Source organism: Falco peregrinus, chromosome W (assembly GCF_023634155.1).
Source record: "Falco peregrinus isolate bFalPer1 chromosome W, bFalPer1.pri, whole genome shotgun sequence".
In the NCBI taxonomy this organism is placed as follows: Eukaryota; Metazoa; Chordata; class Aves; order Falconiformes; family Falconidae; genus Falco; species Falco peregrinus.
In genome coordinates this window covers 7,855,665-7,874,796 of record NC_073743.1, presented here as the reverse complement: position 1 = coordinate 7,874,796, position 19,132 = coordinate 7,855,665, and the positions used below count along the sequence as shown (strand labels likewise).

The 19,132-nt window shown below is 42.2% G+C and overlaps 1 protein-coding gene across 1 annotated transcript in view; it reads left to right on the top strand.

Annotated features, from left to right (window-relative positions):
* Window positions 1-19,132, top strand: part of LOC129783158 (secretory carrier-associated membrane protein 1-like) — a gene marked incomplete at its 5' end in the record, with an annotated part of 58,062 nt that overhangs the window by 23,416 nt on the left and 15,514 nt on the right. The window contains 2 exon segments of the mRNA XM_055793008.1: window positions 12,542-12,670; window positions 17,401-17,560. Coding sequence (XP_055648983.1) covers window positions 12,542-12,670; window positions 17,401-17,560 — 289 coding nt within the window.

Here is a 19,132-nt window from a genome sequence, read left to right as displayed (position 1 = left end):
AAAAAAGCAGTCTTTTAAGTCAATTATTAATAAATGCCATTCGGTGGGCAACATAGCAGGATTAGGAAGACCCGGTTGTGAGGCTCCCATTGCTTGCATTTGTTGATTCACTGCTCGTAGATCATGTAAAAGCCGATATTTCCCTGATTTTTTCTGGATTACAAATATCGGTGTATTCCAAGGACTGGTTGACGGTTTAAGATGACCTTGTGTTAACTGGTCTTGAACTAGCAAATGTGCTTGTTGCAGACTTTCCTTTTTCAACGGCCACTGTCCGATCCAAACAGGCTCTTCCGTTAGCCATTTCAAAGGAATCGGGAAAGTCCATTTGACAGTGACCGTTCCTAAAAAGGTGAATTTGTGGTAAGTATTACTCCTAATTGATTCAACACATCTCTTCCGATGAGTGCATTCACTCCACTAGGTAAGGGCATAACAGTAACATGTAGTATCGCTGTTTTTCCATCTATGATGATTTGTATTCTTTGTTGACTGCGCTGAACAGGCGCTATTCCCCCTACTCCTTCAACTCCTCCAGGGACGTGTTGCAGTGGCCAATAAGGCGGCCACTGACCACGTGCGATGATTGTGATATCGGCACCAGTGTCCAAAAGTGCAGTCATGTGTTTTTTATCAGTCCCATGTACAAGAATAATTTGGGCGAGTGGTTGTTGATTCATAGGTACAGTCAACATCGCTAAGCCTCCTGTGGATCCAAAACCATCTGTCCCTCGATCGTGATTGGAGATTGCAGACATTTGGTGAGTTAAGTGTTGGAGTGGTATCAATTGAGCAATGCGACTACCTTTAGGAATATATATAGGTGGAAAACTTGTTTGAACAATTATAAAAATTTCTCCTTTATAGTCACAATCAATAAGTCCTGGTAAAACAAAGAGTCCCTTGAGGCCACTGGAAGAATGACCCAGCAGCAAAGCTCCATGAAGTTGTCCGTTTATCATTATAGGTCCTTTGATTCCTGTGGCAACTTTCTGTGGACGATTATCAAGTAGAGTAATGTCTATTGCTGTTGCCAGATCCAATCCGAGGCTCCCTCGGGTTGCCGGTCGTAAATTTGTGGCTGGTTGAAGGCGGGAGGTGTTGGTTGTTGGTTGGGGAGCTGGTTGGGGACAGTCGTTGGCATGCAGGTTGCTGGAGCCGCTATTGGGGTCGGCGCGCCGCGACTCCTGGCGCTCCGCTTCCCGTTTCCCAAACGCCGGCAAGCTGCGGTATTATGATTATTCATTTGACAGTTTCGGCACCATACTTGGCGTTCTTGACATTGCCGGCGCGTATGACCCAAACGTCCACAACGAAAACATATATAGTCCCTTCGATGGTGTATTCTGTCTCGATGTTCATCCGGAGGTTTCAGTGGAGCGAGGGCTGCAAATGCTTGCTGCTGAGCCTTAACTAAATTGTTCCCTACCTCTCTAAGCGCTTCAACTAACAGAGCTTGGGGTCCTACAGGAACTCTGCTCATTCGCTCTAACATGGTTTCAATAGAGGCATCCAGAGGAAGAGTAACTAAAATGCCTTTTGTATAAGAGTTACAATTTTCCAGCACACATTGTCTTAACAAAGGTCCTTTCATAAAGTCAGCCATATCTGCACGATTAATAGCATCTGTAACCCTATCTACAAAAGAGGCAAAAGATTCATCCCTTCCTTGTTTGACTGACATATATGAGGGCGTAGCCGGTGTAGTTTTGACTTTTTGTAAGGCTTCTCGTGCTAGCCTCATAGACTCTAATAAGACATCTGGGCCAGATTGCATCTGCATTTCTACAGAAGCAAAGGGCCCGGTTCCCATCAATTGTTCTACTGTTAAACCTGCTAAACGATCATTCGGTGCACGAGGCATATGTACAGACAGTTCACAAAGTTTCTGCCAATGGGCTTGCCATAACAACTGTTGTGATTGTTTCAAAATGAGTCTCATTATATTTTTAATGTCTTCTGGACAAAGCATTCCGCTACTCCAAATATAGTTTAACATTTGCCTTGCAGGTTCGCCATGTAAACCTGACTCATTAACTGTGCTCCGTAACCGATTTAATATTTTCCAGTCTAAAGTATGATGTTCTCCTGTCATTACTCCTGCATTATCAACAGTGTAAATTACTGGATAGGCTTGCTGATTAATTTGAGCTACGACATCAAAGTCTTTTTGTTCCATCGCTTCTCGGACTATTTTGTCCCAACCGACTCGAATTAGTCGTGGCTGCGGGTGAAGGCAAGGCAGTTTAAAAGTTTTATTAGCTGAATCAGTTTTTAACTTCCCATTGTCTGCCCCCTCATTTTTGTCACTTGTCTCCTCCTCAGTTTCACTTTCTTGTGATTCTCCCTGCACCTCCTCTTGAGGTAGTGCCGAGGGACAAGCTTTTTCTTCCGGAGGAGGAGGGGGAGGAGGATGGTCTGAGGGTCGGCGGACAACAGGAACAGGGATTCCCGAGGCAGGGGGGGTAAAATAATCACCTCCTGCCGTAAGTCGCCCAGCAGCCGGGTCAGACCGTTCGAGTCAGCTGGAAGCAGCTGCTGCCATTTGTTTTTCAACGTTATATCTTTTTAAACAATTAATAACTTCTCTCCAAGGTTTCATTAATTTCTTAGCAGCTTTATCATCATCTGTTACTGAATCCCATAAACAATCCCCATAATTACGCCATTCTTCTACTTCAAACATATGCTCAGGATCTGCAAAATATCCTTTTGCTTTACCTAATACAATTAACCCGGCCAGATCTTTTAAAGGGCCTACTCCCCGCTTTTCTAAAAAGCGTTGTAAAAGTGCTAGCGCTACCTCTTTTTCCATTGCGCGCTCGTTAAAGTCCTCTTTGTTGCAGCCTTTTCCCTTGGGTAGCAGCTCACGGACGGCGAACCCCTTCTTGAATTATCCTGGGCTCAAGCACGGATCGGGTACGATGCCAGCATCAGCCGATCTTCTGCTCTCTGGTCGCTGCTACCAGTGCTTCTCTGTCCTCGCTGTCCGGTGAAGAACAAGGTTAGGGGTCCCTTGTTCGGGCGCCACTTACGACGAGCGAGGGGAAGCAAGCAGCCGACTCAATATGAGTGATAGAGCAAGCTTCGATTTATTACGGCGCAATTATGTCTTATATACAGTTCCAGTTAATTATGCCTACAAATCATCTGCTGATTGGCTAAGCTCTAAAGGATTACACTTTCATACGTCCTCCTATTTGTGGTTTCTGCGGATAGCTAACTACATATATTTTTTTTTTCTTCTCTTGTCTACGCGAATTCCTCAAAGTTATTTACAACATTAGGCACAAGGTCAGCATGACCTTATCTCTCTTCCCTTTTTAGCAAGCCTGGTAATTTTCCATTTCTAGCAAGTCTGGTAATTTCTCGCTGCGGCCTAGCTTGGTTCACTCCAGACTTATGTCAAAAGCTGTATCACACAGTCCTTCTATGGAACCGTGGCCGTTCTCTTTCATCCATTCTGCAACAACTATGCATCATATTTGAGGAGTCATGGCAGTCTGGTGGTTCACACGGACTGGAAAAGGGGAAATGTAACCCCCAATTTTAAAAAGGGAAATAAGGAAGACCTGGGGAACTACACGGTGGTCAGTCTCACCTCAGTGCTTGGTAAGATCATGGAACAGATCCTCCTGGAAGCTATGCTAAGGCACATGGAAAATAAGGAGGTGATTGGTGGCAGCCAACATGGCTTCACTAAGGGTAAATCATGCCTGATAAATTTGGTGGCCTTCTATGATGGGAATGCAGCATTGACAGATGAGGGAAGAGCAACTGACATCATCTACCTGGATTTGTAGACCTTGACAGGATTGAGAGGTGGGCCTGTGTGAAACTCATGAAGTTCAACAAGGCCAAGTGCAAGGTCCTGCACATGGGTCAGGGCAATCCCAAGCACAAATACAGGCTGAGTGGAGAATGGATCAAAAGCAGCTGTAAGAACAAATTGTGGGCACTGATGGACGAGAAGCTCAACATGACCTGACAACATGCACTTGAAGCCCAGAAAACCAACTGTATCCTGGGCTGCATCAAAAGAAATATGGCCAGCAGGTCAAGGGAGCTGATTCTGCCCCTCTACTCAGCTCTCATGAGACCCCACCTGCAGTACTGGATCCTGCTCTGGAGACCCCAACATAAGAAGGACAGGGACCTTTTGGAGCAGGTCCAGAGGAGGTCCACAAAGATGATCAGAGGGCTGGAGCACCTCCCCTATTGAAGACAGGCTGAGAGAGTTTGGGTGGTTCAGCCTGGAGAAGAGAAGGCTCTGGGGAGACCTTATTGCGTCCTTTCAATACTTTAAGGGAAAATACTTTATAGGAAAGATGGGGACAGACTTTTTAGTAGGGCCTGTAGAGACAGGCCCAAGGGGTAGTGGTTTTAAACTGAAAGAGGGTAGATTTAGATTAGATACTAGGAAGAAATTCTTTACTGTGAGGGTGGTGAGACACTGGAACAGGTTGCCCAGAGAACTTGTGGATGCCCTATCCCTGGAAGTGTTTGAGGCCAGGTTGGATGGGGCTTTGAGCAACTTGGTCTAGTGGAAGATGTCCCTGCCCATGTCAGGGGGAGTGGAACTAGATGACCTTTAAGGTCCCTTCCAACCCAAACCATTCTATGATTCTTCAGTTCTGTGTTGTCGAAATTTATACAGAGCACACTATCATTGTATACCAACTCATTGGCAGTAACGAGCTGGAGCAATGAAGAGACACTGACAGTGGATGAAGTGGCTCACCAACTCCATGAATACAAAGACAGTATCTTTTCCTCCCTCCTCAGCTGTGGAGAAGCTGGTCCAGTGACTTGGCGAGGCTAGATACTACTCCTCATCTGTACATACCCACATCTCAGTTATTAACAGTAAGTGCTTTTCTGCTTGAAAGAGAGAATATATGAGGTACGCACCATGGTACACTCTGTGTTTTTTGCTGTGGGACCACAAAACAGACATGAGGAAGTGAGATGGAAATCATACCTCGACCCTAGAGGCACAGGTACATGAATTGCAAGGAAACACAATCACAAATGGGGGTTCTTATAGGAAGCCTGTTCCAGTCTCCAATGGGCAATTTCCCACACAAAGTGGAAGGACTGATCTTATTCCTGATCCTATGGAAATAAATTCTAATCTATTTTCACAAGAAGGAAGTGGTCAGGGCTGCTCTGCTCTACAGCTGCTACACACTGCTTGCTGCCCTGGTGGTGAATCATATGACGAAGACTAGAGGGGCCCTGCTTCCAGCCAGGTGGAGGAGAGGGAGAACCAGCTTTACTGGACTGTGTGGTTCCAATGGCCTGGCACATCAGACCCACAGGAGTATAAGGCTCTAGTAGATACTGGTGCAGAGTATACCCGAATGACATCAAGCTATAAGGGGGCAGAACACATTTGTATTTCTGGGGTGACAGGGGAATCCCAACAGATAACTGTCTTGGAGACTGAAATAAGCCTGACTGGGAATGAGTGGGAAAAACACCCCATTGTGACTGGCCCAGAGGCTCCATGCATCCTTGGCATACACTACCTAAGGAGAGCGTATTTTAAGGACCCAAAAGGGTACTAGTGAGTTTTTGGTAAAGCTGCCTTGGAGGTGGAGGAAATGAAGCAGCTGTCTACCTTGCCTGTTCTCTCAGAGGACCTTTCTGTTGTGGGGTTGCTGAAGGTTGAAGAACAACAGGTGCCTATTGTTACCACAAACGGTGCACTGGCAGCAATATTGCACCAACCAAGACTCCCCGATTCCCATCTGTATGCTGATTCGCCAGCTGGAGAGCCAAGAAGTGATCAGCAGGACCCACTCACCCTTTAATAGCCCCATATGGCCAGTGTGAAAGTCTGGGGTGTATGGGTATGTACAGTCTGGGGTGAAAGGAGAGTGGAGACTGACAGTATTGTGGCCTGAATGAAGTCGCAACACCAGTGTTGAGTGCTGCTGTACCAGACATGCTAGAAGTTCAGTATGAACTGGAGTCAGACAGCTGAGTGGTATGCCACCATTGATATCACTAATGCGTTTTTCTGAATCCCTTTGGCAGCAGAGTGCAGGCAACAGTTCACTTTCACTTGGAGGGGCATCCAATGCACCTGGAATCGACTGTCCCAGGGGTAGAAACAGCCCTACCATCTGCCATGGTCTGATCCAGGCTGCACTGGAACAGGGTGGAGCTCTGGAACACCTGCAATACATTGATGACATCATTGTGTGGGGCAATACAGCAGAAGTTTTTGAGAAAAGGAAGAACATAATTCAAATTCTTCTGAAAGCCAGTTAGCCATAAAACAAAGTAAGGTCAAGGGACCTGCACAGGAGATTCAGGTTTTGGGAATAAAATGGCAAGATGGATGTCATCAGATCCCAATGGATGTGATCAACAAAATAACAGCTATGTCTCCACCATCTAGTAGGAAAGAAACTCAGGCTTTCATAGGTGCTGTGGGCTTTTGGAGAATGCACATTCCAAACTACAGTATGATTGTAAGCCCTCTCTATCAGGTGACCTGGAAGAAGGATGATTTCAGATGGGTCCCTAGCAATGACAAGCCTTTGAACAATTTAAATAGGAGATAGTTCAAGCTGTAGCCCTTGGGCCGGTCTGGACAGGGAAAGGTGTGCTCTACACCACAGCCGGAGAGAAAGGCCCTACCTGCAGCCTCTGGCAGAAAGCACGAGGGGAGACTCAAGCTAGACCCTTGGGCTTTTGGAGTCAGGGATAGAGAAGATCTGAGGCCCACTATCCTCCAACTGAAAAAGAGATACTGGCAGCTTATGAAGGGGGTTCGAGCTGCTTCAGAAGTAATCGATACTGAAGCGCAGCTCCTCCTGGCATCCTGGTTGCCAGTGCTGGGCTGGATGTTCAAAGGGAGGGTTTCCACTACACATCATGCAACTGATGCTACGTGGAGCAAGTGGGTCATACTGATCACACAATGTGCTCAAATAGGAAACCCCAGTCATCCAGGAATCTTGGAAGTGATCATGGACTGGCCAGAAGACAAAGATATTGGAATGTCACTAGAGGGGAGGAGGTGACGCATGCTGAAGAGGCTCTACTGTATAATAAATTGCCAGAACATGAGAAGCAATATGCCTTGTTCACTGATGGGTCCTGCCATACTGTAGGAAAGCATCAGAGGTGGGAGCTGTATGGAGCCCCCTACAACAAGTTGCAGAAACTGCTGAAGGAGAAAGTGAATTGAGTCATTTTGGCATTATCCAAGCTGGCTTTAGACATTGCTGAAGGAGAAAAATGGCCAATACTTTACCTCTATACTGACTGATGGATGGTGGCAAATGCCCTGTGGGTGTGGTTGCAGCAATGGAAGCAGAGTAATTGGCAAAGCAGAGGTAAACCCATCTGGGCTGCCACACTATAGCAAGATATTGCTGCCCAGGTGGAGGACCTGGTTGTTAAGGTACTTCACATGGATGCTCATGTACCCAGGAGTCAGGCCACTGAAGAACATCTAAACAACCAACAGGTAGATCAGGCAGCCAAAATTGAAGTGGCTCAGGTAGATATAGATTTGCAACATAAAGGTGCTCGGTGGGCCCATGACACTTCAGGCCATTGAGGAGATGTAACATATGGATGGGCTCGTGATCGAGGGGTGGACTTGAGCATGGACACTGTCGCACAGGTTATTCATGAATGTGAATCGTGATGCAATTAAGTGAGGCAAGCGGTTAAAGCCTCGCTGGTATGGAGAACGTTGGCTGAAATATAAATATGGGGAGACTTGGCAGATTGACTATATCACACTCCCACAAACCTGCCAAGACAAGTGCCATGTGCTTACAGTGCTGGAAGCAGCCACCAGATGGCTGGAAACATACCCTGAGCACCATGCCACTGCCCAGAACACTATCCTGGGCCTTTAAAAGCAGTGTTTATGGCAACATGGTTCCCCAGAAAGAATTGAGTCAGACAATGCGACTCATTTCCAAAACAACCTCATAGACACCTGGGCCAAAGATCATGGCATTTAGTGGGTATATCACATTCCCTACCATGCACCAGACTCTGGGAAATTCGAATGATGTAATGGACTGTTAAAGACCACAGTGAGCAATGGGTGGTGCAACTTTCAAACATTGAGATGCACATTTAGCAAAAGTCACCTAGTTAGGCAGTGCTAGGGGATCTGCCAATCGAGCTGGCCCTGGCCAGTCAAAGCTTTTATGTACTGTAGAGGGGGTTAAAATTCCTGTAGTGCACCTTAGAAATATGTTGGGAAAACAGTGTGGGTCGTTCCTGCCTCAGGCAAAGGGAAACCCATCCATGGGATTGCATTTGCTCAAAGACCTGGATGCACTTGGTGGGTAATGTAGGTAGATGGGGAAGTTCGATGTATGCCTCAAGGGGATTTGATTTTGGGAGAATAGCCAATGAATTAAATTCTGATGTTAAATGCTATACAACACTGTATATTATCACTTCTATGGCGGCTACATGCCCATCACCGCACTGGGTACCTCACGGCTCCCATCTAAGCCACTCCGGATTTGGCGATCTGAACCTGACTCCCGAGGGACATTAATGAAGTTACATTAATTAAGATTGAACTTTAGCAAGACAGGAGAAGTAGAGCAGGTGATGGAATCAGAACTAGCTTCAACCTGCAACAGTCCAACACCACACACCATCTTTCCTGCCCTGAAGGACTGTTACGATATATGGAGCCCAAAGTCATGGACTAAACAAACTGAATGGACATTTTAGAGGGATGGCTCATAGACTAAGGGAATGATATCTCTGTGTGTGTATATATGAACATATCGTGTTACTGGAAATGTGATGGTGGTTAACAGGGATGTGTGGGATGGACCTGGGCATGATGGAAATGGTATGGAATATGGGGTGGCTACTGTCCTGATTTCGGCTGGGATGGAGTTAATTTTCTTCCTAGTAGCTGGTACAGTGCTGTGTTTTAGATTTAGTATGAGAATAATGTTGATAACACACTGATGTTTTAGTTGTTGCTAAGTAGTCCTTACCCTAAGTCAAGGACTTTTCAAGTTTCCCATGGCCTGCCAGCGAGCAGGTGCACAAGAAATTGGGAGGGGACACAGCCAGGACAGGTGACCCAAACTAGCCAAAGGGATATTCCATACCATAGAATGTCATGCTTGGTATATAAACCAGGGGGAGTTGGCTGGGGGCCACTGATCAACGCTTGGGGACTGGCTGGGCATTGGTTAGCACATGGTGAGTAATTGTATTGTGCATGACTTTTTTTCCCCCTTGGGTTTTATTCTTTTCTCTCCCTCTCCTCTTATTGCAATTATTGTTGTTGTTGTTACTATTATTATTTTTAATTTATTTCAATTATTAAACTGTTCTTATCAGAACCCATGGGTTTTACCTTTTTCCTGATTCTCTTCCCCATCCCATTGGGGTCGGGGTGGGCGGGAGTGGTTGATTGACTGCATGGTACTTAGTTGCTGGCTGGGGTTAAGTCACAACAGTCATATGTTACATGTTGCTCTCTGCTATCAGCTATTTTTATTTAAGGCTAATATCCAAGTAAGCAGTTTGAGAAGAAGTAAAAGTAACTTCACAAGGAACATCTCTTTGGTCTCTCTTCTGTCAGCATTTATAGCTGTGGGAGAACTTTCCTATTTTGAAATATTTTCTTATCTTTTGGTATGTTACAGACACAATATTCTATGCAAATAGCAGAAGGATTTATTCTATTATTAATCTTTTATTTGTTTTTTCATATGACACTGGAACCAACAGTCAAGATCCTTATGTCATTTTGAGACAAACTGTAAGTGTGCTATGTGAAACCATCAGTTTTTGTACTGCAGTTTCACAAATGAGAAGATTTACAGCCTCTTAACTGAAGATACTTTTCTAGAAATAGATCTATGGGAATATTCCTTTTCAAAAGGAAAAACTTAAGACTGAAGTTAGAAAAAAAACAGAAAACAAAACTAAAAACCCAAAACACTGTATGCAAGGTTGACTTTGTGTCATCTTTTCACTTGTATCTAGAATTCTGACTCTTGTTTTTTCATGTGCTGGTTTTTTTGCTCCTGTGGTACAATTCCAGATTGCATAATCATTTAGTAATTCAAATTCTCAGGGAAATTTATGCCAGTCATATGCTAGAAGCTGGGAATGGGGAATTGCTATTTTTCTTCTAAGGAAAAGAATCACGGTGATATTGTCCCTACATTAAAGCATTTTTATTTTCTCAGTATTTATTCTTTTCAGTCTCTTTATTAATCTCTGTACCTCTTCTCCCAGATAATGATTTTTTTTTTCATTTTTATTTCAATTCCTTCTCCATATATTGCTCTTCATCTAATTTCACTAACTTATGTTATGGTCTGGATTGATGACTTGACTCTTCCAGGCTTCAGGGACAGTTTTGTTCATCTGTATTGTAGAACATAACTCTGATACCCCGTGTATGCTTCAGGATATTTCTAAAATGGATATGGACTGTGTTATTAGGTTGCAGTTGTTCACATCAAAGTGCTTGAAGAGTCCGTGAAGAATCTAAAGGATTCTTTAGGAAGGCTGTATAGAGAGAGCTCTTAAAGCTTTAAAGAGGATATTGGAATTTTGCCAAATGATTGCATAAAAGATGCTGCAAACCAGAAATTGTATGTTGTTACTGAGGAGAACAATATTCTTTTCCTTCTGATTTTTTTTCTTTTGCACACTCTTGGAAACACTGTAGAGATTTTTTGATTGGAGGGCAAGGTCTTTTGCAACAGTACTCTAGCTATTTGCATTTGATTTAAGATGCTGGATGCACATCTAGGACACTGTTTTCATATGCAATTGGCTACAAATTTTCAAGCTAGTAGGTCTGCTCAGCTCAATGCCTTTGGTCTTCTCTGCTCAGGTCCTGTGCAGTATTGCACTTTAGCTTATTAAAGTGTGCTGCTTCCTATTTCAGCTAGTTCATTTGGGCATGCCTGAAAATCCATTTCTGGGCTTGCATGAAGCTAGTTCGGGGGTGTCTGCATTCATAATGTAGGCATGCCATTAAAGTTATGTTAATAGGCCTTGAGATGGTAATTTGTTGCATTGAATGAAATAACTGAGCTAGCTCTTTGCTTATCAAGATACAATCTTGGAATATGAGTATCCAAAGTGTATTTAGAAAAAGGCCACTTGGTTTTTGATCTCAAACAATCTCACCAAGCTGTCTTTCAGTCTTAGTTGAAAATTTTGAAACCTGTGCCACAGGGGTGGGAAAGCACATCAAATAAAATTCTTAAGTAAGAACTTGAACTATCATCAGATATCTGATTTTTTCTGTGACTCTATCTTGACACTGTCTGTCCTGAAAGAAATAACCATATACTACAGAATGATCTGAATTATTATAAAATATTTTTCATATAAGAAATCCCAAAGAAGTTTTTAATATGGATGGGAATATTACTTGATTACCTTCTGTATGCTCCCTCTGTAAATCCCCTACTCTAAAAGGCTTGATAAAAAATGTTCAGTGGAAGAGGCAGGAAATTTAACAGATACTTAGTGCTTTGGACCTGTTTGGACAGAACTGTCAACTTCATCTTGTCTGAGTGGGGAAAGAAATAAGAAATAATGCAAGTGTGTAAGTTTTGCAAGTTTTCTGTTTTTACCAGATGAACTGCTAGTAAAGATATGGTTAAAGATAAAAACTGCAAGCAAAACCTCATCATAGTTTCAAATAAAGGTGCCTTTAGGTTAGTCACTAGTTCAGCTCCACTTTTGGAATATGGTGATTAATGTATCTCTTACATCCAGAATTTGAAATGTTACGGTAAAGGTTTGTTGCAGTTCTCTCAGTTGAATCTCTGAGTCTATGCTTGGTATGACTTGTGTTCAGCAGAATGTATACTCTAGTCTGTGAGCAGATCAGCATACAGGAAATCCAAGTGTCTGATATTGTGTTGTCTTTTGTGATGTCCTCACTCTGTCACACAACTGTATCAAAATATATTGGTGCCGTAGGGCTTCTTGTAACAAAAAAGTAGTTTAGATCATTTAAATAGCTGCCTTTCTTCAGGCTTATGGGATTTTAGGTAAAGCTTTGGCTGTAAACTGTATTGGGAACTAGTTCTAAGTGTTAGAGATATCCAGGTGTTAGAAATATCAAGACTGTAAGAATGGAGAATGTTTTTCAGTCCCCTCTGTTCCACAAAATATGAGAGTGTGGTAGGACTTAGGGAAATGTGCATTTATAAGTCAGGGAACTCTGAGAAATTTTGTGAAGAATTATCTTTTCTCATTACTTTATAGGAACTGTCAGATGCCTGCTTAATCTTTCACATAGATAAAATATTGTAATTTCATCTGTCTGCACTTCATTGTCTTTTATTTCTGAAGTTTATTTTCAGTATTGTGTGAGGATTGCTAATAAAACTCTTGGGGTTTGGTAGCTCAAGTTATTCATACACTCGTGAAACTTGTGCATAAAACAATTTGAACAAGTCCAAATGTGTATCTCTTTCTAGTATACAGGGATTTAAACTGTATTATAAAGTGCTGTTTTTTCTTTTTTTTTCTTTTTCCTGTTTTACAGATAGAAAAAATAACTGGCCACCTCTTCCTGAGAATTTTCCAGTGGGTCCATGTTTCTACCAGGACTTTTCTGTAGACATTCCTGTAGAATTCCAGAAGACAGTAAAGATTATGTACTATTTATGGATGTGTAAGTATTTTTTAAAAGAAAAGAAAAAGTGCCTATTCAAACATACCTGCTACTTTGGCTTTTGCAACATCTGTAATGAGAAATTGTTTTAAATCCAGAAATCAAATGTTGAAGTGAAATATTTTTGTTAGCTTCAATCTTAAAAGTATTGGATTATTTCATAGAAACTTCCATAGAAAAAAAGGGAGAGGATTACCCTAAGGCAGTTTGTTATAGTATATTGCAGTTTTCTTTTTTAAATATCCCTGTTGCTGTAAAATGATCTTTGACCATTTATTACCTTAGAAATAATTTTACTGTTTTTAAAATCAGCTTATATATTAAGAAATATAATTCACAATCAGTGTCAATAGACTTGTGAGTTTAAGAAGTGTAATATCAATTTGCTTTATAATAGACATAGTTGTATATAGTTTAGCATAGTTTTAGTCTATAGTGGAAACAATATCATTTTAGTCTATTTAAAGAAAAATAGTATAAAGTAAATTAGATAAAGAATCAGTCCATGTTACAACTATCCTTTGTATACCAAAAGTGCTCTACAGTCTTTGTGGGGTTAATTTTGCCCTCATTCAGGTGCTATGCTTTGACTAGAGAAATGCTGGATGCACCAAATGTACAAATGCCACAACATTTGTTTCTTCTGCCTTGTCCAGTGTGGTGAGAGCCTAATAAATACCGAGTGATGAAATTCCAAAGATTTAGGTGCTTTGATGCCATTAATATATTTTTAGCATACTAAGGGGATATGAATTTCAGAACTCTTCTGTATTTTTTCAATGCTCCAGATTTAGTTAGCAAATCTGCATAATTTTATTTGTTAATCTGGTAGTCTTATTACTGTGATTGAACAATGTAATTGAAAAACATAAAATGAGCAGTCAGCGTTGAATCAAGTGAATTCCACTTAATCGTAATTCACAGCTTTCTGTATTCATTGTTGGGTCATTAATCTTTAAATAAGCAAGTAAATCCACTGTAGAAGGTGGGACTAGTCACTCATAAATGTCATCTAGACATTGCATGATGCAGACTTTTGCCAAAGCCTTAGGTCATTTCAACTCTCAGGTGGTCATTATCTTCTAATAACTTGTATCAGGGTTGAATTTGAAGAGGCAAGTAGGTTGAAGGTACTTGAAAACATTACCCTGAACATGAAAACACCTGTGTGTTCATACAACAGCAAAGGTTATTTACGTCACTTAGTGAAAGCATTATCTCAAAGAACAAATATCTCTCTGTAGCTTAAAGCAGGCAGAGAGAAGGGCAAGTGGAGTGAAGGGAGAACTGTCAGCAAAATCTTGTGTCTTCATCTGTAGCTTGCCTGATACTCAGTTTTTACAGCTGAGATTCTACATGACAGTAGTGAAGTAGACCCCTATGTTACCAGTTTTACTGTGCAATAAGTGTCAGTAGTGGCTGTGACATTGTTTCAACCCTCTTCTGCAGTGATGGTGTTCTTTTAAAACTTGTCCTGTTATCGTAACTGCAATTACCAAAAAAAAAAAAAAAAGAAGTAATAATTTTAGAAAGTTCAAACTCCACCAGAATGTGGACTTTTCTAGTAATCTAGGGGGGTCTCCCTGTTTTCCAATATTGACTAGAAAAAGAAAGAATACCCCTTAGTAAGCTTTCTCATATTCATCAAAGAAAGGTAGGTATTTGGATTTGTAACCTTTGTTGTGCTTTATGAGGCATACAAATTCGGAAATGAGTTGCTTTCCTAACCTCTTAGAACAGTGCTAAGATATGTAGATGCATTAAATGCTCTTTGTTTAAAAGTACATTTTTTTCTGGTGAGTCTTGGAGGAAAATATGAATTGTCTGTGGGAAATGTGTTTCGAGTTCCTTCAGCCCTTTATGCATTAATGGGGCCTTTTTGCTTTAAGATTTTTTTCCACTAAGTTGATTTAGGGCTTATTTAAGCCACACCTCTCAAGTGGATGGACCTCAAGGCAGGGACTGGGGGAACAAGGTCCCTCCCACTGTAAGAGAAGATCACGTTTGAGACCACCTGAGAAACCTGAACATACATAAGTCTATGGGACCTGACGAGATGCATCCCAGAGTCCTGAGGGAACTGGCTAATGTAGATGCCAAGCCACTCTCCATGATATTTGAAAAAGTCATGGCAGTCAAGTGAAGACCCCAGCAACTAGAAAAAGGGAGACATTGCACCCATTTTTAAAAGGCGTAGAAAGGAGGACCCTGGGAACTACTGAGCTGTCGGCCTCTCCTCTGTGCCTGGGAAGATCATGGAACAGATCCTCCTAAAATCTATGCTAAGGCACATGGAGGACAGGGAGGTGATTTGAGACAGCCAGCATGACTTCACCAAGGACAAATATTGCCTGACCAACCTAGTGGCCTTCTACGATGGAGTGACTACATCAGTGGACAAGGGAAGAGCTATGGATGTCACCTCTCTGGACTCCTGTAAGGCCTTTGACATGGTCCCCCACAACATCCTTCTCTCTAAATTGGAGCGATATGTATTTGATGGATGGACTATTTGGTGGATGACAAATTAGTTGGATAGTCGCATCCAGAGGGTAGTGGTCAAAAGCTCAATGTCTAGATGGAGATCAGTAACAAATGGTGTCCCTCAGGGGTCTGTATTTGGACCAGTACTGTTTAATGTCTTCATCAGTGACATCGTGGGATCGAGTGCACCCTCAGCAAATTTGCAGATGACACCAAGCTGAATGGTGCAGTTGACATGCCTGAGAGACAGGATGCCATTCAAAGGGACCTGGACAAGCTCAAGGAGTGGGCCCACGTGAACCTCATGAGCTTCGACAAGGCCAAGTGCAAGGTCCTGCACCTGGGTTGGGGCAACCCCCAGTATCAATATAAGCTGGGGAACAAAGGGATTGAGAGCAACCCTGCAGAGAAGGACTTGGGGGTATTGGTGGATGAAAAGCTGGACATGAGCCAGCACTGTCTGCTCACAGCTCAGAAAGCCAACCGTATGCTGGGCTGCATCAAAAGAAGCATGGCCAGCAGGTCGAGGGAGGTGATTCTTCCCCTCTACTCCACTCTGGTGAGACCCCACCTGGAGTACTGCATTCAGTTCTGGAGTCCTCAGTACAAGACAGACATGGACCTGTTGGAGCGGGTCCAGAGGAGGGCCACAAAATGATCAGAGGGCTGGAACACCTCTCCTATGAGGAAAATCTGAGAGAGTTGGGGCTGTTCAGCCTGGAGAAGAGAAGCTCCAGGGAGACCTTATTGCAGCCTTTCAATACTTTAAGGGGGTTTATAAGAAAGATGGAGACAGACTTTTTAGTAGGGACTGTAGTGATAGAACAAGGGGTAAGGGTTGTAAAATAAAAGAGGATCAATTCAGACTACATGTAAGGAAGACATTTTTTACAGTGAGGGTGGTGAAACAACGGAACAGGTTTCCCAGAGAGGTTGTAGATGCCCCATCTCTGGAAACATTCAAGGTCAGGTTGGACAGGGCTCTGAACAACCTGATCTAGTTGAAGATGTCCCTGCTAATTGCAGGGGGGATGGACTAAATGACCTTTAAAGGTCTCTTCCAACCCATACCATTCTGTGATTCTATGATTCTTCTGTTTGCCTTTACCTTCCAGTAGAATGATGAGAATGTTTCTCTAGACTTAAATAAAAAATCGTTGCTGCAAGGAGTTGCTTGTGCACTTTCAGCTATACATACTGTATCCTGGTTGACAAGGTTAGAAACTGTCCTCTGAGATAGCAAAATCTCTCCTGAATCACTGGTTATTGCTGAATAAAGACATAAATTCATGTTCATCTTTTAAGTCTGGCAGAGCTAACGTCTGTGCCAGATAGCATGAAAGTGGTAGCTGCAATGTTTCTTACTACTGCTGTATCTTTTTCTGTTCCAAGGACTAAATGTATTTGAAATAAACTGAAATTGTAATGCCAATGCATTTTCTTTAGTAGAAATTCAGTAGTTAACCTGTAACAAGGTCTGCCAATGAGAAAATGTCAGTATTGAGCTAAGAACTGAGCACCAATAAGGCAGATGTTTAAGACCAATGTTACAGTAAATATTTGAATATGCAGTATGTATTAAAGGATGTATAACAGCTTCTTGCAGATCTTGTTTTACTGAGAAACACTTTTACGAAGTATGATTTTTTGCTTTATTACATGTAAGACAGCTTTTCATTAAAAGATATTTTGGGGAAAAATTTCCTTTGAAATTAGAATGTTTACAGTGCTAAATTTATTATTTATTTTCTAGAAATTATAAGCTTTTCTCTAAAAAAATAATAATAAAATCTAGTAGTTTTGTATTGTAATATTAAGGCTGACAGTCCTGCACTCATTTACTTGTCTGATTGTAAGAGAAAATAAATAACCAGCATGTTAAAAAAGTGCAAATATCTGTATGCAGTAATTGCTGTAGAAGAAGTATCAGTTATTGCAGCTGTAGAAACCTCTTTTTTTCATAATTTTAAGTTTGAAAATATTTCATTTTTATGAACTTTTTTTTTCTTTGATATACATCTGATACTACTTGAATTTTCATGTTCAGTACTTTCACTTGTGAATACTGGCTTTAACCTGAAAGTTAGAAAACTATAAAAATCAGCTTATGGCTGAGAGAGGATATCGATTTATTGTCAGCATGCTTATGGTTTTTTTAAAACATGCACAGTTTGAGTATTACTTTAGCAGTTGTAATAATGTATTAATATGAACATAATTTAATTAATACTTTTTTGCTTTTACAGTCAATACAGTTACACTATTTCTTAATATCTTTGGATGTTTGGCCTGGTTTTACATTGATGCTACACGAGGGGTTGATTTTGGATTGAGTATCCTCTGGTTCTTGCTTTTTACCCCTTGTTCTTTTGTCTGCTGGTACAGACCACTTTATGGAGCTTTCAGGTAAGAACTTCAGCTTGACTTAATATATTTAAAAACATACTACTTACTGAAATGCATTAACATTCCAGAATTTGCTTGTTTATCATTATGATAATCCTTTAACACAATTTCATTAGAAACAAGTAGAATGTTTGCCAATAATTCAGTTGCTGTATCTGAAATGTCGATGGCAACAATTAGGAGTATCATAGAATGTCCTTTAAAATATTTTTAAAATATTTGCTCCTGGGAGCATGGATGGTTCAAAAGCACATCTGAAATGCTTTTGCATGAGTGCACACAATATGAGAAACAAGCTGGATTAACTGAAAGCATTGATCTGTTCCAAGAGCTATAATATCATTGGTATTAGCAAGACTTGGTGGAATGACTCCCAGGACTGGAGTGCTGGGATGGAAGGCTGTTCAGGAGGGATAGGCAGGGCAGACGAGGTGGAGGAGTTGCACTGTAAGGGAGAGGTTTGATTGTACAGCCTTTACAGTTAGTGATGATGTGGTTGAGAGCCTCTGGGTGAGGATTAGGAGGATGGTAAACAAAGATGTCGTAGTGGGTATCTACTACTGATCAACCAGCCAGGATGATAGCACTGATGAGTTATTCTATAGGGAATTAGGAGAAATATCTGGATTAGTAGCCCTTGTCCTTATGGGAGATTTCAGCTTCCCAGACATCATCTGGCCCCCTTCAGTTCCAGGGCCAGTTACGTTCAATATATTTATCAGTGATCTGGATGCAGGACCTGAATGCATCATTAGCAAGTTTGCTGATGATACGAAGCTGGGAGATGCTGTTGACTCTCTCGAGGGACAAGAGGCATTGGAGAGGGATCTAGATGGCTGGAGCACTGGGCAATCATCAGTGGCATGAAATGTAACAAGTCGAAATGCCAGATTCTGCACCTGGGACAGAGTAACACCGGGCACAAGTATAAAGTGGGAGAGGAGTGGCTGGAGAGCAGCCCTGCAGGAAAGGATCTGGCAGTGCTGGTTGACAGCAGGCTCAATATGAGTCAGCAGTGTGGCCTGGCAGCCAAGAGGCCAAACTGCATCCTGGGGTGCATCAAACACAGTATAACCAGCTGGTCAAGAGAGGTGATTAGCCCACTGTATTCAGCATTGGTGCGGCCTCACCTTGAGTAATGTGTGCAGTTCTGGGCCCGACAATTTAAGAAGGATGTGAAGGTCCTTGAATGCATCCAGAGGAGGGCAACAAAGCTGGTGAAAGGGCTGGAAGGAATGTCCTATGAGGAGCGGTTAAGGACTCTGGGGTTGTCTAATTTGGAGCAAAGGAGGCTGAGGGGTGACCTCATTGCTCTCTGCAGCTTCCTGAGGAGGGGAAGTGGAGAGGGAGGTGCTGATCTCTTCTCCCAGGTATCCAGTGACAGGATGTGTGGGAATGGTTCAAAGCTGCATCAGGGGAGGTTCAGAGTTGACATTAGGAAGCATTTCTTTACCAAGAGGGTTGTCAAACACTGGAACAGGCTTCCTGGAGAGGTGGTCAATGCTCCATGCCTGTCAGTGTTTAAGAGGCATTTGGATAATGCCCTTAACAACAACGTGCCCAATGTTTGGT